General features: G+C 40.8%; 2 protein-coding genes across 2 annotated transcripts; both read left to right on the top strand.

Moving 5' to 3' along the window:
- The first annotated feature begins 2,145 nt into the window (after positions 1-2,145).
- Positions 2,146-3,791, top strand: fgf3 (fibroblast growth factor 3). Its single transcript, XM_028402345.1, has 3 exons — positions 2,146-2,389; positions 3,105-3,208; positions 3,411-3,791. Exons 1-3 carry the CDS (start codon positions 2,146-2,148, stop codon positions 3,789-3,791), a joined length of 729 nt encoding a protein of 242 aa, XP_028258146.1.
- A 4,591-nt stretch (positions 3,792-8,382) lies between these two features.
- fgf4 (fibroblast growth factor 4) lies at positions 8,383-11,385 on the top strand. Its single transcript, XM_028402114.1, has 3 exons — positions 8,383-8,809; positions 9,693-9,796; positions 10,852-11,385. Exons 1-3 carry the CDS (start codon positions 8,419-8,421, stop codon positions 11,026-11,028), a joined length of 672 nt encoding a protein of 223 aa, XP_028257915.1. The 5' UTR covers positions 8,383-8,418; the 3' UTR covers positions 11,029-11,385.
- Positions 11,386-20,617: the final 9,232 nt, after the last annotated feature.

The following is a 20,617-nucleotide window of genomic DNA, read 5'->3' as shown; positions in this document are numbered from 1 at the left end:
ATCTTAATAAAGTTACTTTTTTAAAACAGTGTTGAGAGATATTTACTTGACTGTAGTGTTGTTTTTAGTATTTCCATCAGTTTCTTTTTGACAACATATATTAGAATTTTCTGTAACATAATTCCTTGGACATCACCTGATTCCTGTGATTCCTTGGACAGCATATCATTCGAGATTGCTTACCTTCAGGTCTGGCTGTGCACAAAAACTTTTCACAGCAGGTCTCTCATTTTTGATAATTATTTCCTGCCTGGCAGGTCTCACATTCCCCCCTGGTGTGTTTGAGTCCATCGTGAGACCATTATATCTTTGGCCCTCACAAGGTGTGCTCACTTAATAGGCTGCTGTAGAAACTAAAGCTTATCTTTAAATAAATATGTTTTTATGCAGCTGGATACAAGATCTACACTAGTGTGTAGATCTGTTTCATGCAGAATACATTGACCCAAAAACAACAACACATACTTCTAATGTAAAGAGGAAAATATTTGCGCCTCAAACTGAGACTGCTGCCCTGCTTGTTGCTGGGATGCTTTGTGGGCGGTGTGGAGGGAAACATAATTAAAATAGTTTCTGAAAGAAACAGCCCACCACATCTGAGGTTCCACCCTCTTTCAGCATTTAACCACATCAAGAGTGTCTCACTTAGAAATGGCCACCAGAACAACTTCTGATACACACAGCCTGGCTGATGTTTTGGTGTTTTGCCTGATTTGTGAGGGGTCTCACAGGCATAATGTGCACACACTTTTAATAAAAACAGAGTTGTCTTCTTCTGATCAACGGGGTAAACAAAGTGACAGAGGCAGCTAGCTGGGTGATGTATGGGAGGGAAAGACAAATTAACCATCTACTCTCTTGGGAGTCTCTCTCAGAGGCCTTCATAGCAGCAGTGGAGCAGCGCCAAAGGGCAAAGAGATTTGTAGATGATGGTGCTAATTACCAGAATGCAAGCCATAATGTGACCAAGATGGAAACAATTTAGGCAGTAGTCATTTAGCCTGCTGCTCTTCCGCCCACCGGCTGCTGCCTAGCCAGAGCATTAGGAAAAGTCTGGGACAATCCTCTGCATGGGTGAAGTATAAAGAATAACGCACAGAAGAGGGTTTAGTGGTGTGAGGAGCATATTAAATGTATTTGTCTCAGCTCATAGCATAGGCCAGCCATTGCCCACAGGTCTGTAGAAGTGCAAATACTCCCAGCACTTATAAATATATTTGTAAGTGTAAGGGCTGAGATGTTAAATATATTTGTAAGTGTAAGGGCTTAGATGTTAAATATATTTGTAAGTGTAAGGGCTGAGATGTTAAATATATTTGTAAGTGTAAGGGCTTAGATGTTATATGGGATTGTGCAGTAGTGTCTTCTCACTGCAAGATCTCACTGCAGCCCACTGATCTAGGGTGAAGTCTAAATTATACAAACTTGATATTGACTGCAGCCTCAAGCACCTGTTAATCTGAGATTAATGTGTTTACTGTATAGATTTAGATAGACTACCCATCTGTTTAAGTGCCTTGTCCCTTTATGTGCCTAAATATCGGACATCTTTAAATTAAATGAAATTTTGCAGCGTTAGAAATACAGTGTTAGAATACAAGAAGCTATAGGGGAAGAATAGTAGTTTAATAGATTTTTTAAGATTAGGGAGGCCTGTCTTATTCGTCACCTGCTGCTGTGGCTGGCGGAGGCTAAACTTGCCTGTATAATTTAGGACGTCTAATTGCTCTTTTAGGATATCTCAGAAGAGGAGTTCAGAGGACGGAGCTATGCCGCACTCAGCCACTGTGTAATTTTATACACGCTGCTGTCTCTCACTTCACACAGGGCTGATACCTTTTACCTCCCCCTTTCCTTTGTATCAATTGGTCGGAGTTCAGCCTATTGTCGCCACAAGCTTCTTTTATATCTGCGCTCAGTCTGAGTATAGGCTCTCAGTCAGGTCTCAGCCAGGACTTTCCAGCAACACAGGAAAGAAGGACCCTACCCGGAGATTGCTGTGCAGTCAGATTTATCTGTCGAGCTCGGATGTGCGAAGAGCTGGAGCTCTCCAGCATTAGGACCCCAAAACTTTAATGGGACCACGAGAGCCGGACAGGAGTTCTCCTTTTTTTGCCACAATTGTTGCTATCCGGCCATGCCACAATGCTGATGATACCACTGCTGGTGTTGCTGAGCTTATTGGATCCAGTAAGTCCCCGGGCTCGCTGCACACCGGGTCAGGACTGCGACCCCCGGCAGCGGAGGGACGCCGGGGGCCGCGGGGGAGTGTATGAACACCTCGGAGGAGCGCCTAGACGCAGGAAGCTTTACTGCGCTACCAAATACCATTTACAGATACATCCTAATGGAAAAATAGATGGGTCGCTGGAGGAAAACAACCCGTTCAGTAAGTCTTCTCTTAATTTTACCCCAGGAACCTGCCGTACAAACAAATAACAGGACACATGGTGATGACGCGCTAGTTAAATAGCAGTAAAATATTGAAAAGTGTAAGAATTAAAGTATTGTAGCTGCACGTGTTACATGCAACGTGCACATTTACTTGTATTTATTGACTTGAATTGAAATATGTAGTGTGACTTTATTGGATTGTATTATTATTATATGTGACGTTAATTATACGTATGTCATCTGTATTATCCTGAAATCTGATAGAATTTGCAGGATGACAGTTATCTCAAAACCGCCGATATGCCGATTAATCACTGTTAGAATCAGTCAATGTAACTTCCAGGCGGGACAAGGGTGCTGACCTAACGGGTAGATTTGTCTAACCAGAAACTATTAAACCTTTCCGCAGCCACGAACAGACAAATTCAAATACTGAATAAATAAGCCAATAAACACGCTGAATGGGGCGCTAAGAGAAAACCAACACGCACGGAAATGAACATTTATTTACTTAAAATACAGCCTACAGTAATTGTTTGTTGTTTTAGTAAACTTGCTGCTTTAATTTACACATTTTATGGTAGATGATGAAAGAGTGATTCGCGTATAGATAATCCACTGGGCCATTACCTTAAATCTTAAATATTCCATGCGGCTACTCCATGGAAATGTTATGTCATGAAATTGTAATGTTTTTCGCTCTGTTGCAGGCATCATGGAAATCACAGCAGTTGATGTGGGTATTGTAGCCATAAAAGGACTCTTTTCTGGAAGATATCTGGCCATGAATGATAAAGGACGGCTGTATGCCTCGGTGGGTTCACATTCATCTCATCACCACACCGCTCTGTACCACAGGTCCAAAAGAAATGTGGTTACCTTTGTAATCTTACCCTCTGTCTGTCTGGCTACACCTGTATTTTTGTGGCGGTTTGGCAAGCCAGAATTATGAATCAATAACATGCTGCAAGTTGGATGACAAAATTGGCTCGTTTTCTCCCCCCTCTTCCCTGTAGGAAGTGTTCAATAAAGAATGTGAGTTTGTGGAGCGGATCCACGAGCTGGGGTACAACACCTATGCATCCCGCCACCACTCCACAGAGCAGCCGCTACCACAAGGAGGCGGCAGCAGCAAGCGTCGCGCCAGCGCCAAGCGCCAGTGGTACGTGTCCATTAACGGCAAAGGACGGCCCCGGCGAGGGTTTAAAACCCGAAGTACAGACAAAGCTTCACTCTTTCTGCCTCGGGTACTGGGCAACAAGGACCATGAAATGGTGAGGCGTCTAAGTGACAGTGCAAGCGCACACCACCACGGTCGCCGCGTTGAAAGGCGAAGACGTCGACATCGTGCCAGCAAAGGCCAGGGTCGACAACCTGATCAATCAGCAGACTTTTAGGGTCCATCTGATTGCACGCTATTATGACTCCCCTAATGATGGACCCCTGATCTCAGCACTCCGTAGCCTGACTGCAGGGCATACGTGGAAGTGGTTCACATCCTTTCTTTTGGATCAGTGGAAGATTTTGTTGATCTACTATGAAATTAAAAGAAAGAAAGAAAAAGCAGCCTCCAGGGTTGGGGCATATATGAATTGTTACACTCCACAGCTCTATCGACTAATATATTTGCCAATGTCAGGCTTGTTCAAAATGCTACGTTCAAACCAATGTATTAACATAGCTGAAAACTTTATTACTTTGTGAAAAAATACATCACGTTTCTGTTTTGTAAATACACTCTTTGTACATTGGACATTAGCTTTTCATTGCCAAAAGCTGAGAAGATGGACAGAATATGTTGCTATTTTTAAGTGCGAACAAACATGCCATACTGAAGACAGGACTTTACACAGCAAAGCACTTTGTGTCAGATTCACCTTAGTTTGCAAAGGGGAAATCACAGTAAGGAAGGATCTTCCTGTTTGACATTCTGACAATGTGATAGTCTACTGTTTGTAAACTGAAGAAGTACATGTATGTTTTACTAATGAAATGAATATTTATTGGATGCATGTGTTGTAAGTTATTATTAAGACTATTGTCCCTATTTTGCTGTTACTTCACAGTTTTCACTCACCACCTGGTTCCAACATAAAACACTATGGTAGTGACTCAATGAAGCTGGTTGATTTTTTCCCTTTATTTATTTATTTATTTATTTATTTATTGCACAGACCTGAATCTTATTTCTGTTTAAAGAAGTTAGAGCAAAACATTTTATGTTGATTTTGTGGGAAACTTATTTTTGAAAATGCTTTCTCAGCTGTTGGTGGCCATATACAAATTTCTTTTAGGAAACGTGTAAACTAGCAGGGCAGTAATGCAGTCCCAAAGTGCAATTCAATCTTAATGATATGCAGGTTTACCTGTAATCTTAAATTTATTTAATTTAAAAGCTTAAAAAATATTGCCCTGTCAATACATCACAACATCACATTAACTAAAATTAGTTAATGTGTATTTGTGTAATATATAGGTGTTAGCTGGGTTTATTGTACATGTGAGTGGGCAGTCTGTCACTCTACTTTAACCTTCTAGTCCTGCAGCAGCTCATTTTATACAATGCCCACATGTTGTGGTTACCTGGCTCAGCAGAACCTGCAGAGATGGTCATAAACAAAATATTTATCAGGAGCTGCATTCAAACTCTTTTGGATCTTCAGGTTTTGCACAGCCTGACCCATCTATAGGTAGCTGCATATAAAGCCTTGTCATTCTATACCTGCAGGCTGGGGAGGCTTCCTGGCCTGGACAATAGCTCTTCCCAAGGGGAGCCTGGGAAGAGATGCCGCCTGAGACATTTAGGCTTTTTTTTGAAACACCAACCAAAAGCTGCAGGTTTAATCTTGAAAGCATTTAAAGTGTAACACCTTCTTATGAACTGAATGTCAAACACTCAAATATTAGACAACAGAAATGTGGCAGAAAAACATTTGCCCTCTCCCTAGTGTATGTGCATATAGCCTATGTAAAGATCACATAATTGAAAAGGGAAACGTAGATTAAACTAAACTAAATGCAGGGAAACTGTTGTAGAAAATACTACCTCACAAATAATTTTAAAATGAGTACTATGTTGGGTAAGTCTTTCCCATAAAATATGGTGTTTTAAGCACTGTTGAGGAGTGTTCACTTGTAAATAGTGACCCCTGCAGGCCGACAGCTTTTCTCACCAGTTTGGTGGGTTAGTCCCACGGTGTGTGAGTAAATAGCTTAGGGAACTTACAACTTGGAAACATAGCAGACACTCAGTTTGTTTGGATCCTTTTAAATCAGAGAGGAGAGGAGAGACATGTGGTCATCATAACCTCTGTCTTTACTCACATTGCGTTGATATTTTTATCACCACAATGAACAGCTCAGGATGGACATTTCACAGAGAATTGGTACCACACTTACTGGAATATAAAAAAATGCTCCAACATTTAATAAAGTTTAGAATAAGAGATTGTTTCATTAAACTGCTGAGACATACCCAATCTAAGCTGCACGAAGCAGTCTGTTTTAAAGATCAGTTTACTCACAGCAATTATGCTGGATAGACACATTCACCCGCAAGTCACTTAGTGGATCCAGTCTGGCAACAGATTCTGTGGTAGGAGAATAAAAGAATTAAATAAAGAATGCAGATTCTGGCTGCATTTCATGTCCACTGCTACATATCATCAACAAACTGCAAAGTTACACATTTATCCAAATGTTGCAGTTTATTATCTGGTAACAAATATAACTCAAACAACAACAGAGAAAGCAAGAAGGTGTTAGGTTGTTGTTTTAAGCTCACTAAAATCTCTTGTTTTTTGCTTGCTGTTTTTTGATAAGCCATTTTAATTTAAAAAAAAAAATCAAAAACGTTGGGATGATAAATAAACAAGGGTGAGAACAAATGCTTGTGTTGAAAGCTGAGACAGTTTAAGGTCTGGATTGCAGCTGACATCCAGGGAAATCTAACAATTTTCCTTTAGAATAATTAATTATTTGCATATGCAACTAACCAGTACAACATTAATAGAAACTAAGGCCAGACATGAATTGAGCATGACTGGAAATGTATATTGCTACGTACTTTCATTTTATCATTGTAACAGGAGATTACAGAACCATGGACAGCGACAACATGGCTCAAAAGTGTCTTCTGGGAGACTGCGGAAATGGATCAATCATAGAGTTATACTGGAGCACATTAAGTTCATCTATCACCCCGAACACCTGACAGATAATCCACCCACAAAGGCCTTAACAACAAGTGCTCAATGAGCCTTTCTGTTGATAGATATAGTGTAGATCGACCCATCAGATATCTTGGCAACCATTCAAGCACAGTTGTCTTCTGAAGCAAAACTGGTAGTTGTTTATTCTTCCTCAGGGAAACCCAGCAGTCCCTATAGTAGCCTTAGAAGTACAGCATATCACTAAGTGTTTTCTGGAAGCCCAGCAGTTATTTAATCCATGACATATAGCACTGGAGTTCCAGGACATGTCCCTCACAGAATGAGTTTTATTTAAGAAGACCTGTGTTGATCCTTGTCAGACACCCCACAGCTTTTATGGCTATTCTTTTGTATTATATGAAGGTCTTTTTGTTCACCAGATTGGATTCTGCTGCTTTTCTGGTATGTGAACCAACTTTGAGAGCAAAGTAATACTCAACCAGGGGCCACAGTATGGTTTCTAAGATCTGCCAGCAGGGAGCTATTTTGCGAGACACAAAGAAACAAGATTGTTGCACATTGAGGATCAGCCAAATGTGAACGTGAGAAAATGTTTCATGTGTGGTCAATCAAGAACAGGACAGAGCCACCCCACAGATCAAAGGACACAGGAAAGACCTTCAGTACTCCAACATAAAGATGAATAATGAGATACTCAGCTGATAGGGTAAATGTTAGTGCTCTACATAGATTTACCAGAGATAATAGCAGTGTTGCAATAAAAGAAAGGCTTTTTTTATTTCAATGAACATCAAAAGCAATGCACCAGTGCAGCTGAAAGACTGTCAAGGATGACACATCAAAGGCAGAGACACAACTTGGTTATCACAATTCAACAAATAGTAGGCAAAATGCAAATGATCTATTTTCCCCTTAGTGTGGGGTTTTGTTCTCAATTCAAAAGGTTGTTGAAACACGGCTTGTGTTTTTCAACCTCAACAACCCACAACCCCATGACCTACATGTTAAATGTAAGGTACAATTTAAATACTGACAAAAAATGCATATGCTATTTCAGGAATAGGCTAATAATACAGCTTTACTTGGGAGGCCGTAAAGTTTAAAATGTTAAGATTAAGAAAACCTTTATTTGTCCCACGATGGGGAAATTGCGTATTCTGACAAATATGTGAACACTTCCTGTAAACAATGACAAATACATTTTAATATGTCCTGAAGTTGGTTTTGTTGTTAACAAGGATAGGTTATTAACTCACATGTCCAGTTCTAACTGCTTCAGTTAGAACATCGCAACGAAGTAAAAGCATTTGAAACAATGACATACTTATAGCATACTTATCATGCTGTAGACCCTCTATTTAGTCTTACCATTGTTTTCTATAAGGGTCTGGAACATGATTTCCCTTCTACCAGTCTTAAGTTAGCACTTTTTTTCATTTGGCTGAATTGGACTTGTGTTTTTTTTCCTGTTATTGTTCATTTATAGAACTGTCTCCTGTTCCGACACTACTGTCTGTTAACTAGACCGTTTCCTACTTTACATCCTCCCATACATAAATTATGATATTCTGTTGCTGATAATAAGTGCCTCACACAAAGATGTTTTTTTAAATTATAACAAGGCCTTTATTCTTTTATTTTCTTCAGGCTTTACTCTGAGATAACGCAGCTATTATTTGATTTCAATAAAGCCCCGGCTTTGACTGCTTGTTAACAGTTTATAGTTTTCCTCTAAGTGTAGAGCTGTGATGTAATGTGTCTGCAAGTATAAATATAGAGGCATGGCTGCACGGCGTTCTATGCAGATCAATGTCGCTCCGGCGCTGAAACCAGTGCGCCTGTCGGTCTGGGAATGAGTGCAACTTCGCGCTTCTCTCTGCCGCACCGCTGCTTATTTTTATTTTCGCTCCATTGGAGAGCCAAACGCCGGAAGGGTGTTTTCAAACCTAGACCCGGAATGGGCTCTCTGGCGGCTCTACAGACCGTCCTAGTCCTAGGTCTGGTGACCGAACTGGCGGGATGCGCCCCCGGTCTGAACGGGACGGCGGACCGATGGGAGGCCCTCTACTCGCGGTCCCTGGCGCGGATCCCAGGGGAGAAACGGGAGGAGATCAGCAGGGACAGCGACTACCTCTTGGGCATTAAAAGGTTGCGGCGCCTCTATTGCAACGTGGGGATCGGCTTTCACATTCAGGTGTTACCGGACGGTAGAATAACGGGAGTACACAACGAAAACCGCTACAGTAAGTCACTTAACATGTGTATTATTTTATCAACTTTATTAACTCATTTCTGGATTTACTGATGGGGTCGTTCAAGCATTTTAAAAGCTGTGGTGTATTTGAAAATTAGACTGACAGTCTATAAGCGTGTATCGAAGTAGAAATCCTTTTAATAAAATAAAATGATAGTTTCCATTTTTTTGTCTCACCTCTTTTACTGTGGGCTAACTTCAGCACACGTAAACGCGATGCTGCGTGGGCATACACTCTGACTACAAATATTCATCCCTGCGTCCATGTAAACATTTGCAGTACCGCTGGTGCTTTCCGCCTCGTGTGTAACCTGAGCTCTGACCCAGGCCAGCGGCCAGCCAGCACCTAAAGTTAGTAGCCTACTCAGACAGGTCAGGCTGAACCCACCGGCGCTCATTAGTAGGCACGGAGAAGTGTTTTGTCACATGTAATCACTCCCATCCCGTTCCACGGTGACAGAAACAGAAAGCTGTGAAAGTGACAGGTAGTCTGGTGGAACTTTAAACTTGTTGCCTATTATTTCGGGACAAATGGCAGTAAACAGTCTACAAGTGTGACTGGAAGATTGTTCAGTCAGTTCAGCTGCTGGCGATGTGCCAGGAAACAGCACTCAGTTTGAAATGTTTGCGTGATTTCTGAAAGTTGCATTCCCATCTTATCAGAAAATGGAAGCCCAAATAAAGTTTAAGAGCTGGTTTAAAATATAAACCTGACATTTTGATTTTTCCAGCTATTTCTTTTATGTATGAATTATCCTTGTAATCACATGTAAATAAAGTTGACACATTTATTCCCCTTAAAAAGGATGGATTATTTAGCCTTGTCTGGTCTCAGGCACAGTAATGATAGCATGTGCATGTTTTCCATGAAGGTCTTCTACAGATTTCTCCAGTGGAAAGAGGAGTTGTGACTCTGCTGGGTGTTCGCAGCGGGCTCTTTGTAGCCATGAACAGACGAGGGAAACTCTATGGATCTGTGAGTGTACTACATGCACATATACAGTAGATTGATACAGACAGTTACATGATGTTTCAGTTGTTCCTTTTGTTTGAACTGTGATGTCTGTAAAATGTTTATGATCACTTTTTTCACCAGACCACACTTTGTAAACCAGTGTCTGCCATAGAACTATAAAATCCATAATCACTTCTTGTTTTGCAGGCATAAACACATCTATGGTGATATTCCCCGCATATCTTCAACTGTAGATCAGTTTGACTTTGTTTAAATATAAAACAGCAAACCATTGAAGCGATACCATGCCCTAAGATAATGAAATAAGCAAAACAGCAACGTTTAGGCTTGTACCTGACCAACTCAAACCAACTCACAGAGAAATTAAGAGTAATGTGAGATCAATGGGAGCTGCAGCTTTATTATGCCAGTGAGATTGCAGTTTTTTTTAATAAAATCATGGATTCCTTTAAAGTACTGAAACCAAAGTGCAGTACAGAGATAAGATGTTAATAAGTCATAAACTAAAATAAACGTAATCTTAAAGCTTTTTTTTTCTCAATACTGGGACCCGTTTTTTTTCTAAATGATAAAACCTGGATGTCTTAAATAATAATAAATTTAAAACTGTAATACAATAACATGACTGAATGATTTCAAAATGTATTAATGTTGTTTTTAAAATGCACAAAATATTAGTTCATATATGCACATGACAATTAATTATTGTAGTTTAACCATATTCCAATAGTATCCAATAGGCTACTGTCTCTATAAGAACAACCCAAGAAAATTCAGATGGATGAAACATGATTATTATGAATCCTCGGAGCACAATCAAAGCCTGGTGTCCTTAGCCGAGCCTAAATCACATCATTCATCCTTCCACATTGATTTTATTTTTGAAAGTCTACTGTACAATAACAGCCCAGCAGTCAGAAATAAAGCAATTGTTTGATAGTGATCACAACAAACAATACAGACTTGAAATTCCCCCTCAAAAATGTCCCAACATCTTTGTTTTGTCTCTGCTTTCAAACAATCAGCATTTTTAAATAACTCTATTTCTCTTTCAGTTACAGTACAACAATGACTGCAAGTTCAGGGAGAAGCTCCTCGCCAACAACTATAATGCCTATGAGTCCATGGCCTACCCGAAGATGTTCATTGGACTGAGTAAGAATGGCAAAACAAAAAGAGGAAACCGAGTGTCACCTGCCATGACAGTGACACATTTCTTGCCAAGAATCTAGTAGCCTCATAAATAGCCCTTACGTCAGTATGGAGAGAGAGGTGTGGGGGGTGGGGACTCCAAACCATGATGCACTTTCAATTCAAGCTTTATGTAAGTGCATTATATCTGATCTTTCACTATGTATAAATTCATTTTTAATTTATGTTTTGTATTTTTGTTTTTAGAAGGAGTTTTTTTCATTTTTTTTACTGTGGGTGGAGGAGGGTCTAGGTGCAAAACATGTTATTTATGTTTATGTCTTTTTTATCTTATCACACACTGCTGCTACTGTATGTATTAAATGTGGTCTTTGCAGGTCAGCAGTCTTTGCATGCATATGAAAATGCAACAGTACACAGGTATGGTTTTATCAGAAAAGGGGAAAAAAATGGAAAAAAGACACTTGTGACACTGAGTGTCTTTGGTGTCTTTAGTGGCACTGATTGCCCAGTGCACTCGGCTCTTTTGTGTGGCACTGGGGCCTAATTAAATGAGGTGTCACATTACTGGGGGTGGGGGTGGGGTGGGGGGGAGTTAAAGATCCTAACAACCTTAACTGGTCTGTTTATAGGTCTGCTGGGGGGAGGAGGGTGGTGAACTCTGAACTTTTCCCCTGTCAGTCTCAGTCAGATCTATAAGTCTACCGATAGAGAGAGGAATCCTCTGTGACATTATATAAGCAGGGAATGTGGGAGTTTAAATGCAAGGTCAAGCCTTAGCCTTGACTGTTGAATTAGACTATTCTTCATGCCAGGTCATTCTTCATTGTCATGTAGCTGTTTGTTGGGAGTTTGTTCATCAAAAAGTAAGCTACAGTAAGCAGATGGTTAGTTTGACCTTGCTATGCTTACAGACCACACCTGTAAAGCTCATTTGCTTAATTAATACATACTACGAATCTTGGCATCACCATCAACAAGCCAAGAAGTAGCCAAACAAGGCCAGTAATGTGGCCCACTTAACATTGATTTTACATTATGGTTTTTGTATGGATTGAAGAAAATAGAATACAAGTGAGCTTAAGTAGAATGTTGATACATTCTACATTTGTTGTTTCCAGTTGTAGTGCTAAGCCAAGGTACAGTAACTGCTTCTGGCTGTAGTGTCATATTTAACACACTGTAAACTTGTAACTTACACGACAGCAAGGTATTCCTTTTAGAGTCTTAGTAGACTCTTTGTATTTCCATTGCAGTCCATTCTGTGCCATGCTAGACAACAGAATCATGATAGAACACGTTATGTCAAGGATGCAAACTTTGACCTGTTTCCATTTTCACCTCCTTCCAGGTTTTGGTTAATTTCCTGCAGCAGTGTCTGTGCTGCACTAGTGTTGTGTTTGTTTCTCCGGGTCCCTATGGTTGACTATAGCTCAGCTCTTGTGGCCATGTTGTCCTAGTTGTGCCTTGTCACGTTCCAGCTATCTTTAACCTGTGATTTACTTTTAGAAAGGATAATCATGGGAGAAATATTTACAGACAGCTGTTGGACAGTACTATATGCTAGGGCCAGTAACCCTATATTTTTCTTTATATATTTTGTAAATATAACCTCCAGTAACTGAAGGTGCTGGTATTCCTTTTGAGGGGAGGGACAGTTTTAAAGCAACAGAGCTAGGGAGGAATTGCTGTCTGAGAGCATAAGGTGTTTATGATTGGCTCACTTTGGCACAATAGAGGAATAAAGTCACCAGTCACAATTACACAGGTTAATAAAGGACTAGGGAGAAGTATGTGTCTCCTTCTTTCTAATTCAGATGTTTAAAATCTCACTTTTAACATTCCACATACAATGACTTTTTGGATTTTATTGTTTTCCCTGTTTGGTCCCTTGGTAGGAGTGATGATATGTTGACACGGGTCAACCACAATAAAAGCAGACGTTAGCTAGTCAAGTGCAAATAGCTCAAGCAAATATCATGCAAATGCTCTAGTGGCTTTATTGCCTGATTCCTGCAAGCCAACATTGTTGTAAAGACGGAATTAAGCTCACTGTCATCAATAAGCGTACAAATCTCTGTTGTCTTTTAAGATATCTTCTGTCACTGCAAGGTTTTTTGATCTCTTTGTCAACATCTGAGCAGTGATATATGCAGGGTTACTGATGTGTCTGGCACTCTCAGCTGGGCCCAGTGTTCTCCAGTGTCACTACTTTGCATGGCGGGCATCAGTTTAGAATGCCTTTCTGCCTTTCTGTTGCTTTGCCAGGGCCAGCTTTCTATCCCACCTGATCTTTTGGTTATCCAGCTACAGTCAAGCAAAAGCAGTTTAGTCAGCAGTCTGGATCTGGTGTACCACACTTTCTGCACTGCAAGTGCATTATAGATGCAGTGCATTATCTTCAAGTTATGGGTTATCCATTTATGAAATGACAGTTTTGACTACATACAACAAGCAAGAGAAGGAGGGCGGGAAGCATACAACTCTATCCGCATTCATTCAGACAGCCCTTTGAAGTGAATACAGAAGGCTGCTTGGAAACTAGGGAACTGCTCAGTGGTCCCTGGTGTGTGTACCTGGATTGTTTTATTAACTTTCGTTTTAGGGAAAGTGATACATAGTAATATCTTTGATCCTGAGTTCTCTGGTCTTAGGACAATTTTGTATCAATTACTTTTTATCAGCTGTCTTGTAGTTTTATACAGGGCTCAATAAAATGTAATATGTATGTGCTGTGCACACAATTAAGGTCCAACTTAAGAGAAGTTGACAATAAAAAGATTACCCCCTAAATGAAATATGTGCATTTCTCTGCATTCCTGAGAAGATTTTTATAGTGTACATTGTTCTGTTTCATTTTGTTTTGAGTACCTGTGTCTGAGTGAAAGCCACAACTGATGTGAGTTTTTGTTATTTGTGAGGTAGCTGTTGGTATATAGCCTCTTTTTCTTCCTATTCCCTTAGGGCGAAGAATATAACAGAACAAACAGGCACTGTATAAAGGAAAAAATAGTCACTGAAGAAAAGACAAAAAATAATTCCTAACAGTTGCCACAGCCACAATTGCCTTGCTGGCTCTCTTGATGGTTCTAATTACTGCAAATAATTTAGACATCTGACTGGCCTGTCTCTTGATGGTCACACCACCTATCCTTAACACAAAGGGAGGAACAGTCTGCTACAAGACCATTTTGATCAGTCTCTGCTTAATATGGTATGTGCTGCTAATAATATGGAACACATATTTTAGGTAATAATGAAATATGTATTCCTTTACAAAGATGGAAATAAATGAATATTCATTACTAATAACATTGTGTTTGTTTACGAAAAAAGAATAGAATAGAATAGAATAGAATAGAGTTATTCTACAGTTCCTTTATAGAGTGTATTTAAGGTACTTAAAACATAAGATTAAGAATGCCTTTATAAGTCCCACAATAGGGAAATTGTGTTTTTGCAACAGCAGTATAGACAGCAAAGGATAAGTTAAGAAAAGATATATACAGGATAAAATAAAGTACCAATAAAATATAGAATAGAATAGAATCAAAAAACAGTATACATATTAACAGTTATTGCACAGGTGAGTAAACGTAGAAGTGGTCTGTAAGAAAACTATACATAGTGCCTCAAAAACTAAATAAATAATTTATTGTACACTGTGGTGTATGAATATTGCAGAAAAAATCAGAAATGTTTATTATACAGTCTGACAGCAGCAGGAAGGAAAGACCTTCTGAATCTCTCCTTCACACACCGAGGGTGGAGCAGTCTCCCACTGAAGCTGCTCTGCAGGGCTGACAGGGTGTCCTGCAGGGGGTGGGACTCATGGTCCAGCATGGATGTCAGTTTTGCCAGGACCCTCCTGTCACCCACCTCCTGCTCTGAGTCCAGAGAGCAGCCCAGGACAGAGCTTCCTGATGACTCTGTCCAGCTTCTTCCTCTCCCTCTCAGTGATGCTGCTGTTCCAGCAGACCACACTGTACAGACTGACTGATGCCACCACAGAGTCATAAAAGGTCTTCAGGAGTGTTATTGTTCATAACTTGATTAATTAAATGTAAGACTTCATTTCTTAGAGTGATATGTGGTGCATGTGACACTGTAATTTTCTATGCACCACTAAATCAACCGCTTTACGTCGTGAGGTATGCAGATTCACCCACTCCAGAGATGAACCTCACCATCATCAGCAAGATGGATGGTTTTGCTGGAATGAGTGGGGTTGCACATAGGGAGAGGGAGGCCGAAGTTTGCCAGTTTGGTCAGCAGTCTTTATGGGAAGGATGAGTTAAATGCTGAGCTAAAGTGAGTCAGCAGAATGAAAGGCTGTAGATATAGGATCTATTGGCTTTGTAGGTACATTGATGACTCCAAGGCAAAGAGGAAGTGACTCCAGACCAGTTTTTCAAAACACAGACTAGTATGAGTGCCACTAAAAAAATTACCAATGATCCCCTACACCCTGGCTATGTGCAGTGTGTTTTTTGATCATTTTTTTTTGTGCATCTTTAAAAGTATGTGCAATACAAAATATCCATGACACACAATCTATAAACAAATTATAAACACATATCAGATGGTAATAAGGGGATATTGACCTTAAACATATCGCTCAAGACAATAGAGATTTGTCTCCAGAAAGCAGACACACTGGGACAAAACCAATATGCATGTATAAACGAAACATACAGTATTGAGTATGCATAAGTCAACATTTTTTAAGTCAAAGATTTGTGTCCCTATACTGTGTCCCTGCAAAGTTCTTCCTGTCCTGTGGAGGGGAGGTCCCTATCCTATGTAGTTTCGACTGGCAGTTGTGCATGAGGATCTGAAATAAATTTCTAAAGTTTGGAAACCATCCCTCGTGTTTGGCTATGTGGCACAAATAGTTTATGTAATAGATGGGTTAGACGTGCTATAAGTATGCCTTCAGGCCAGATCTTAATTGAAACATGATGAACCAGGTAGGTCAAATGCATCTTGTAATCCTTAAAAGTATGCAAACCATCATCAGCAAACAGGTTTTTGAATACATTAACTCCTTTATTCCTTCACAGTGGGAAAGAAAAAGGCTTTTCTCCAACAAGGAGAGAGTAGGAGAGAAAGTAGGAAATCATAGGGCCTATGTCTTATTTAGCTTCTTTAGGAGGTATGTTAGCGTACACCAAGTCTTGAAGCCTGTAGGGCAAAGAAAGACTCTCCTCAATTAATTTCCATGAGGCAGAGGCACCAGAACCATACAGACAAAGGTCGAAGCACAAAAGCCAATCCATCCTTTGTCTTATCTCGCTGAAGGGTTTTTAGTTTTAAACTTGGTCTCTTCCCATTCCATATGAATTTAGATATGAGAGGATGTAGTTTTCCCAATAATTGAAGAATAAAAATTGATAATTTGATTATTGTTGTGGGCTTGAAGAGAATTTAGAAGCTTTGACCAGCATTCTAGATCCTTCTCTATTTGATTATGTATGCTTTCAAAACCCTCACCTTTCAGACCACATTTTTTAACCTACTCTAACAGACCTAACAGCAAACAACAAAGCGGTTTTCTAGCAGACACTTCTCTGAGAATACTGTAGACAGATTTAGGACATAATCCCATCAGTGCTTTAACCCCATGTACCAGTACAACAGAGCGTACTGATTTAAATATTACTCCTGCAGAAATTGACTGCTTTGTCAACAACACTGCAGCAACATTACATACAGTGTTAGATATGGTTGCACCACTGAAAAAGGTTACAAATCACAGGAGGCTCGCTCTGTGGTATGATTTAAATATCCGAACATTAAAGCAGGTATCCAGCTGGAGAGAAAGTGGCACTCTTTCAAATCAGCTGAATCCCAGCTGAAAATCAATGAAAAAATCGAAAGTTTAATGCAAAAACAGAAACTGAAACTAGAGGGAGGTTAGTAACTACAAAATATAACTGAAAACTGATTAACTTTCCAAATAAAACCAAACCAGATGGAGGAGACCTGACAGTACCGTGTGCACCACACAGGAGGGGCACAATGGTCTCAGCTCCCTGCAAAGAGTTTCTTTAAGGTATTTTCTGCCTGCATAGATCAATGGAAAGGTGAAGAGGGTAACGTGAGACCAGTGAGTGATGCAGCCACAGAACTGTAGTTTCTATAATGAAGCGTCGGAGGAAATTGGCAAACCCTAGGAAATGTTGCAGTTGCTTGCGATTTGAATGAGTGGCCAATAATCACTGCTTTTACCGTCTCAGGATCTGGTCTCACCTCACAATCTGCAACCACAAAACCCAGAAAGGTAAGTGAATCCACGTGACATTTCCCGGCCTTGACAAATAGCCACTGGAGCACCAACTGAACATGCCACCTATGCTCGGTGATGTCCCTGGCAAAAAAATTAAATTTCATCTAAGTACACATACACAAGTTGGTGGAGGAAATGGGATCAGCCTGCAGCTGATCCAGGATGCAGCAGCTAGAGTTCTGACAGGAATCAGCAAAAGGGGTCATATCTCTCCTGTTTTAGCTTCTCTTCACTGGCTTCTGGTAAAATTCAGAATAGGCATTAAAGTTCTCCTTTAGCTATTAGGCCAGGACCAATCTGGGTCTGAGAGGCAGACACCACCTCCACCTTTAAGACCAGACTTAAAACCTTTCTGTTTAGTAAAGCATATAGTTGTCATGATCTGTGTTATGGGATTTACTGGATATTTTCGTATTTTTTGAGTTTTCTGTTCGTGTTTCCTGTGTCATCCTGTGTTTCTGGCTGTGTGATGTTTCCTGTAGTTTAGTCTGTTTCCTGTTTTACTTTGAAAGTCCTGTCTTCCTTGTGTATTCCCTTGTGTTTTACTTCCCACCTGTATTGATTACCTGCCCACCCTGTGCCAGATTGTCTTTGTGAGATCCATAGTTGCTAGTTTAGTTGTCCTTTGTTTTCCACCTGCAGATAAACCTTGTTTTTTTGCACCTGCTGACAAGTCTCGCACTCCCTCTGGGGAGGTCACCTTTTGTTCCTGGCATCTGGGCTTGGCTTCCTGCTGGCTGGCGACTGGCGTGCCTGTGACTTGTCTACTCTCCTCACTCCTTATAAGCGTGTGGAGGATGCCAGTTCGGTGCTGGATTGTTAACCGTGTTGGATAACTCTCATGCCCCAGTGACCTTGTGTCTCTGCAAATCCTTTTGTGCATCTTCTAGTGTTTGACTATCATGTTTGTTCTAGTGATTCTGTTTTTACTTCTCTGCTCAAGAGACTTACCTGGAAATGCTCCAGCCTGCCTGCCAGCCTGCCCCATCCAACTCTGAACAGCCACTACAAGTTCTGTTTTACTCAACCTCAAATTAAACCTCAGCTTAACTTTTCATAGTCTGCAGTCTGCTTTTGGGTTCACACCACTACAAAAACCTAACATACTTTCTTTCTCTCTCATCAGGCCGACGTATGATCCATTATTTCATGGTACTGTGTCCAGTTTTTCTCATAGTTTACTGTTTCTCCCTTGCCCACTTTCTTTCTCTCTCTATATATCTTTCTGCAGGTCTTTGTCTGTCCAGATCAAAATGCTGAATGGCATCCGGCCCTCTGACAAACCCAGTGTCTACTGTCATCACCTGCCTATGACATTTATGATGTAGTACTACACTGTTAGAAAAAAAATGAAGGAAACACTAAAATAACAACTCCTAGGTCTCAAGGACTGAAATATTCCAGTTGAAAATCTATCTACATAGTGGAATATTGAGAAAAAAAATAACATAAAAAATTATCAATTATTATCAATTATCAATTATCAAAATTATTATCCCATGGAGGTCTGGATTTGGAACCATACTCAAAATTAAAGTGGATCACATTACAGGCTGATCCAACTTGAGTGGAAACTCCTCAAGACAAGGCAAAATGAGGCTCAGTAGTGTGTGTGGCCTCCACGTGCCTGTATGACCTCCCTACAACTCCTGGGCATGTTCCTGATGTGGCGGTGGATGTTGTCCTATGGGATCTCCTCCCAGACTTGGATTAAAGCATCAGTCAAGTCCGGGACAGTCTGTGGTGCAAAGTGGTGTTGGTGGATGGAACGAGACATGATGTGCTCAGTTGGATTCAGGTCTGGGATATGGGCAGGACAGTCCATAGCATCAATGCCTTCTTAATGCAGGAACTGCCGACACACGTCACCCACATGAGGCCATTGTCATGCATCAGAATGAACCCAGGGCCCACTGCACCAGCATATGGTCTCAGGATGGGTCTAAGGATCTCATCCAGGTGCCTAATGGCAGTTAAGGTACCTCTGGCTAGCACATGGAGGGCTGTGCGGCCCTCCAAAGAAATGCCTTCCCACACTATTACTGACCCACCACCAAACCAGTCATGCTGGAGGATGTTGCAGGCAGCAGAGTTCTCCACGGCGTCTCCAGACTCTGTCACGTCTGTCACATGTGAACCTGCTCTCATCTGTGAAGAACACAGGGCGCCAAAGGTCAATCTGCCAATCTTGGTATTCTCTGGCAAATACCAATCGCCCTGCACTGTGTTAGGCTGTATACACAAGCCCTACGGGCCCTCATACCACCCTCATGGAGTCTGTTTCTAACGGTTTGCGCAGAAACAATATATAATATTGCATATTAGTGACCTGCTGGAGGTCATGTTGCAGGGCTCTGGCAGTGCTCCTCCTGTTCCTCATTGCACAGGAGGAAGTAGCGGTCCTGCTGCTGGGTTGTTGACCTCCTCCTCTGGCCTCCTTCACGTCTCCTGTTGTACCGGTCTGTCTCCTGTTATCTCCTCCATGCTCTGGACACTGCAGATGGACACAGCAAACCGCAAAGTGTGATTGACTTGGAGTTACATTGTGGTAATACAGGTATCATAGGGCTGATAAAACGTAACTTTTAGCCTATAGCAGCTATGCTGCAGCTATGCTGCTATAGGCCTACACTGTCGGGGGGCACAAACATGATCCACTGAGCAGTTTCCCTCAAATCCCCCTCTCACCCTCTGACCTCTCCTCTCTCATTAGTCTGGTTCATACTGGTAATTCATGTCATAAACTCTTTGCTGTCTTCCTTGTAGTTTTGTGCCTCTCTCTCTCTCTCTCTTTGCAGGTCTCGATGAGAATATTCCAGTGCTCATTGACTACACCAGCATCTGCTGCTCATCTTTGTTTTAATTACTATCAAATTACTATTACTATTTATGGTGTGACAATATATATACATATTCATTGTAATATAATCACTGTTTCAGCTTGCTTTTCAACATCAATCAACTGTCATGTTTGTTCTCTGTAATGTATGATGTTTGTGCATGTTTGTTCCTCTCTCTCTCTCATCCTCTCTGTCCTGTCTACCTCCTCTACCCGGCTGACTGTGTGCAGGAAGGTTTTCCTTATGAGTCGGGTCCTGTTCAAGGTTTCTTCCTGTTAAAAGGGAGTTTTTCCTTGACACTGTTGCCTCTGTGAAGCTATTTGAGACCATTTCTGATAGTAAAATGTGCTATATAAATAAAACTGAATTGAACTGAACTGTGGTGTTTAAGTGTTCCCTTTATTTTTTGAGCAGCGTACAGTGGCTTGGAAAAATACTCTATTCCCTTGAACTTTTTCACATTTTCTCACATTATGACCACAAACATAAATATATTTTATTGGAATGTTATGTGAAAGACCAACACAAAGTGGCATACAA

This window comes from Parambassis ranga, chromosome 3 (assembly GCF_900634625.1).
Source record: "Parambassis ranga chromosome 3, fParRan2.1, whole genome shotgun sequence".
Classification (NCBI taxonomy): domain Eukaryota; kingdom Metazoa; phylum Chordata; class Actinopteri; family Ambassidae; genus Parambassis; species Parambassis ranga.
This window is presented reverse-complemented; position numbering and strand designations above follow the sequence as displayed.

What these genes read in the sequence shown, in the direction of transcription:
- fgf3 (XM_028402345.1), top strand. Translation starts at nt 2,146, where the DNA reads ATGCTGATGATACCACTGCTGGTGTTGCTGAGCTTATTGGATCCAGTA. An exon ending in GGAGGAAAACAACCCGTTCA is followed by an intron (nt 2,390 to 3,104) that starts GTAAGTCTTCTC and finishes GCTCTGTTGCAG; the next exon opens with GCATCATGGAAATCACAGCA. An exon ending in AAGGACGGCTGTATGCCTCG is followed by an intron (nt 3,209 to 3,410) that starts GTGGGTTCACAT and finishes TCTTCCCTGTAG; the next exon opens with GAAGTGTTCAATAAAGAATG.
- fgf4 (XM_028402114.1), top strand. Translation starts at nt 8,419, where the DNA reads ATGAGTGCAACTTCGCGCTTCTCTCTGCCGCACCGCTGCTTATTTTTA. An exon ending in ACACAACGAAAACCGCTACA is followed by an intron (nt 8,810 to 9,692) that starts GTAAGTCACTTA and finishes TTTTCCATGAAG; the next exon opens with GTCTTCTACAGATTTCTCCA. An exon ending in GAGGGAAACTCTATGGATCT is followed by an intron (nt 9,797 to 10,851) that starts GTGAGTGTACTA and finishes TTTCTCTTTCAG; the next exon opens with TTACAGTACAACAATGACTG.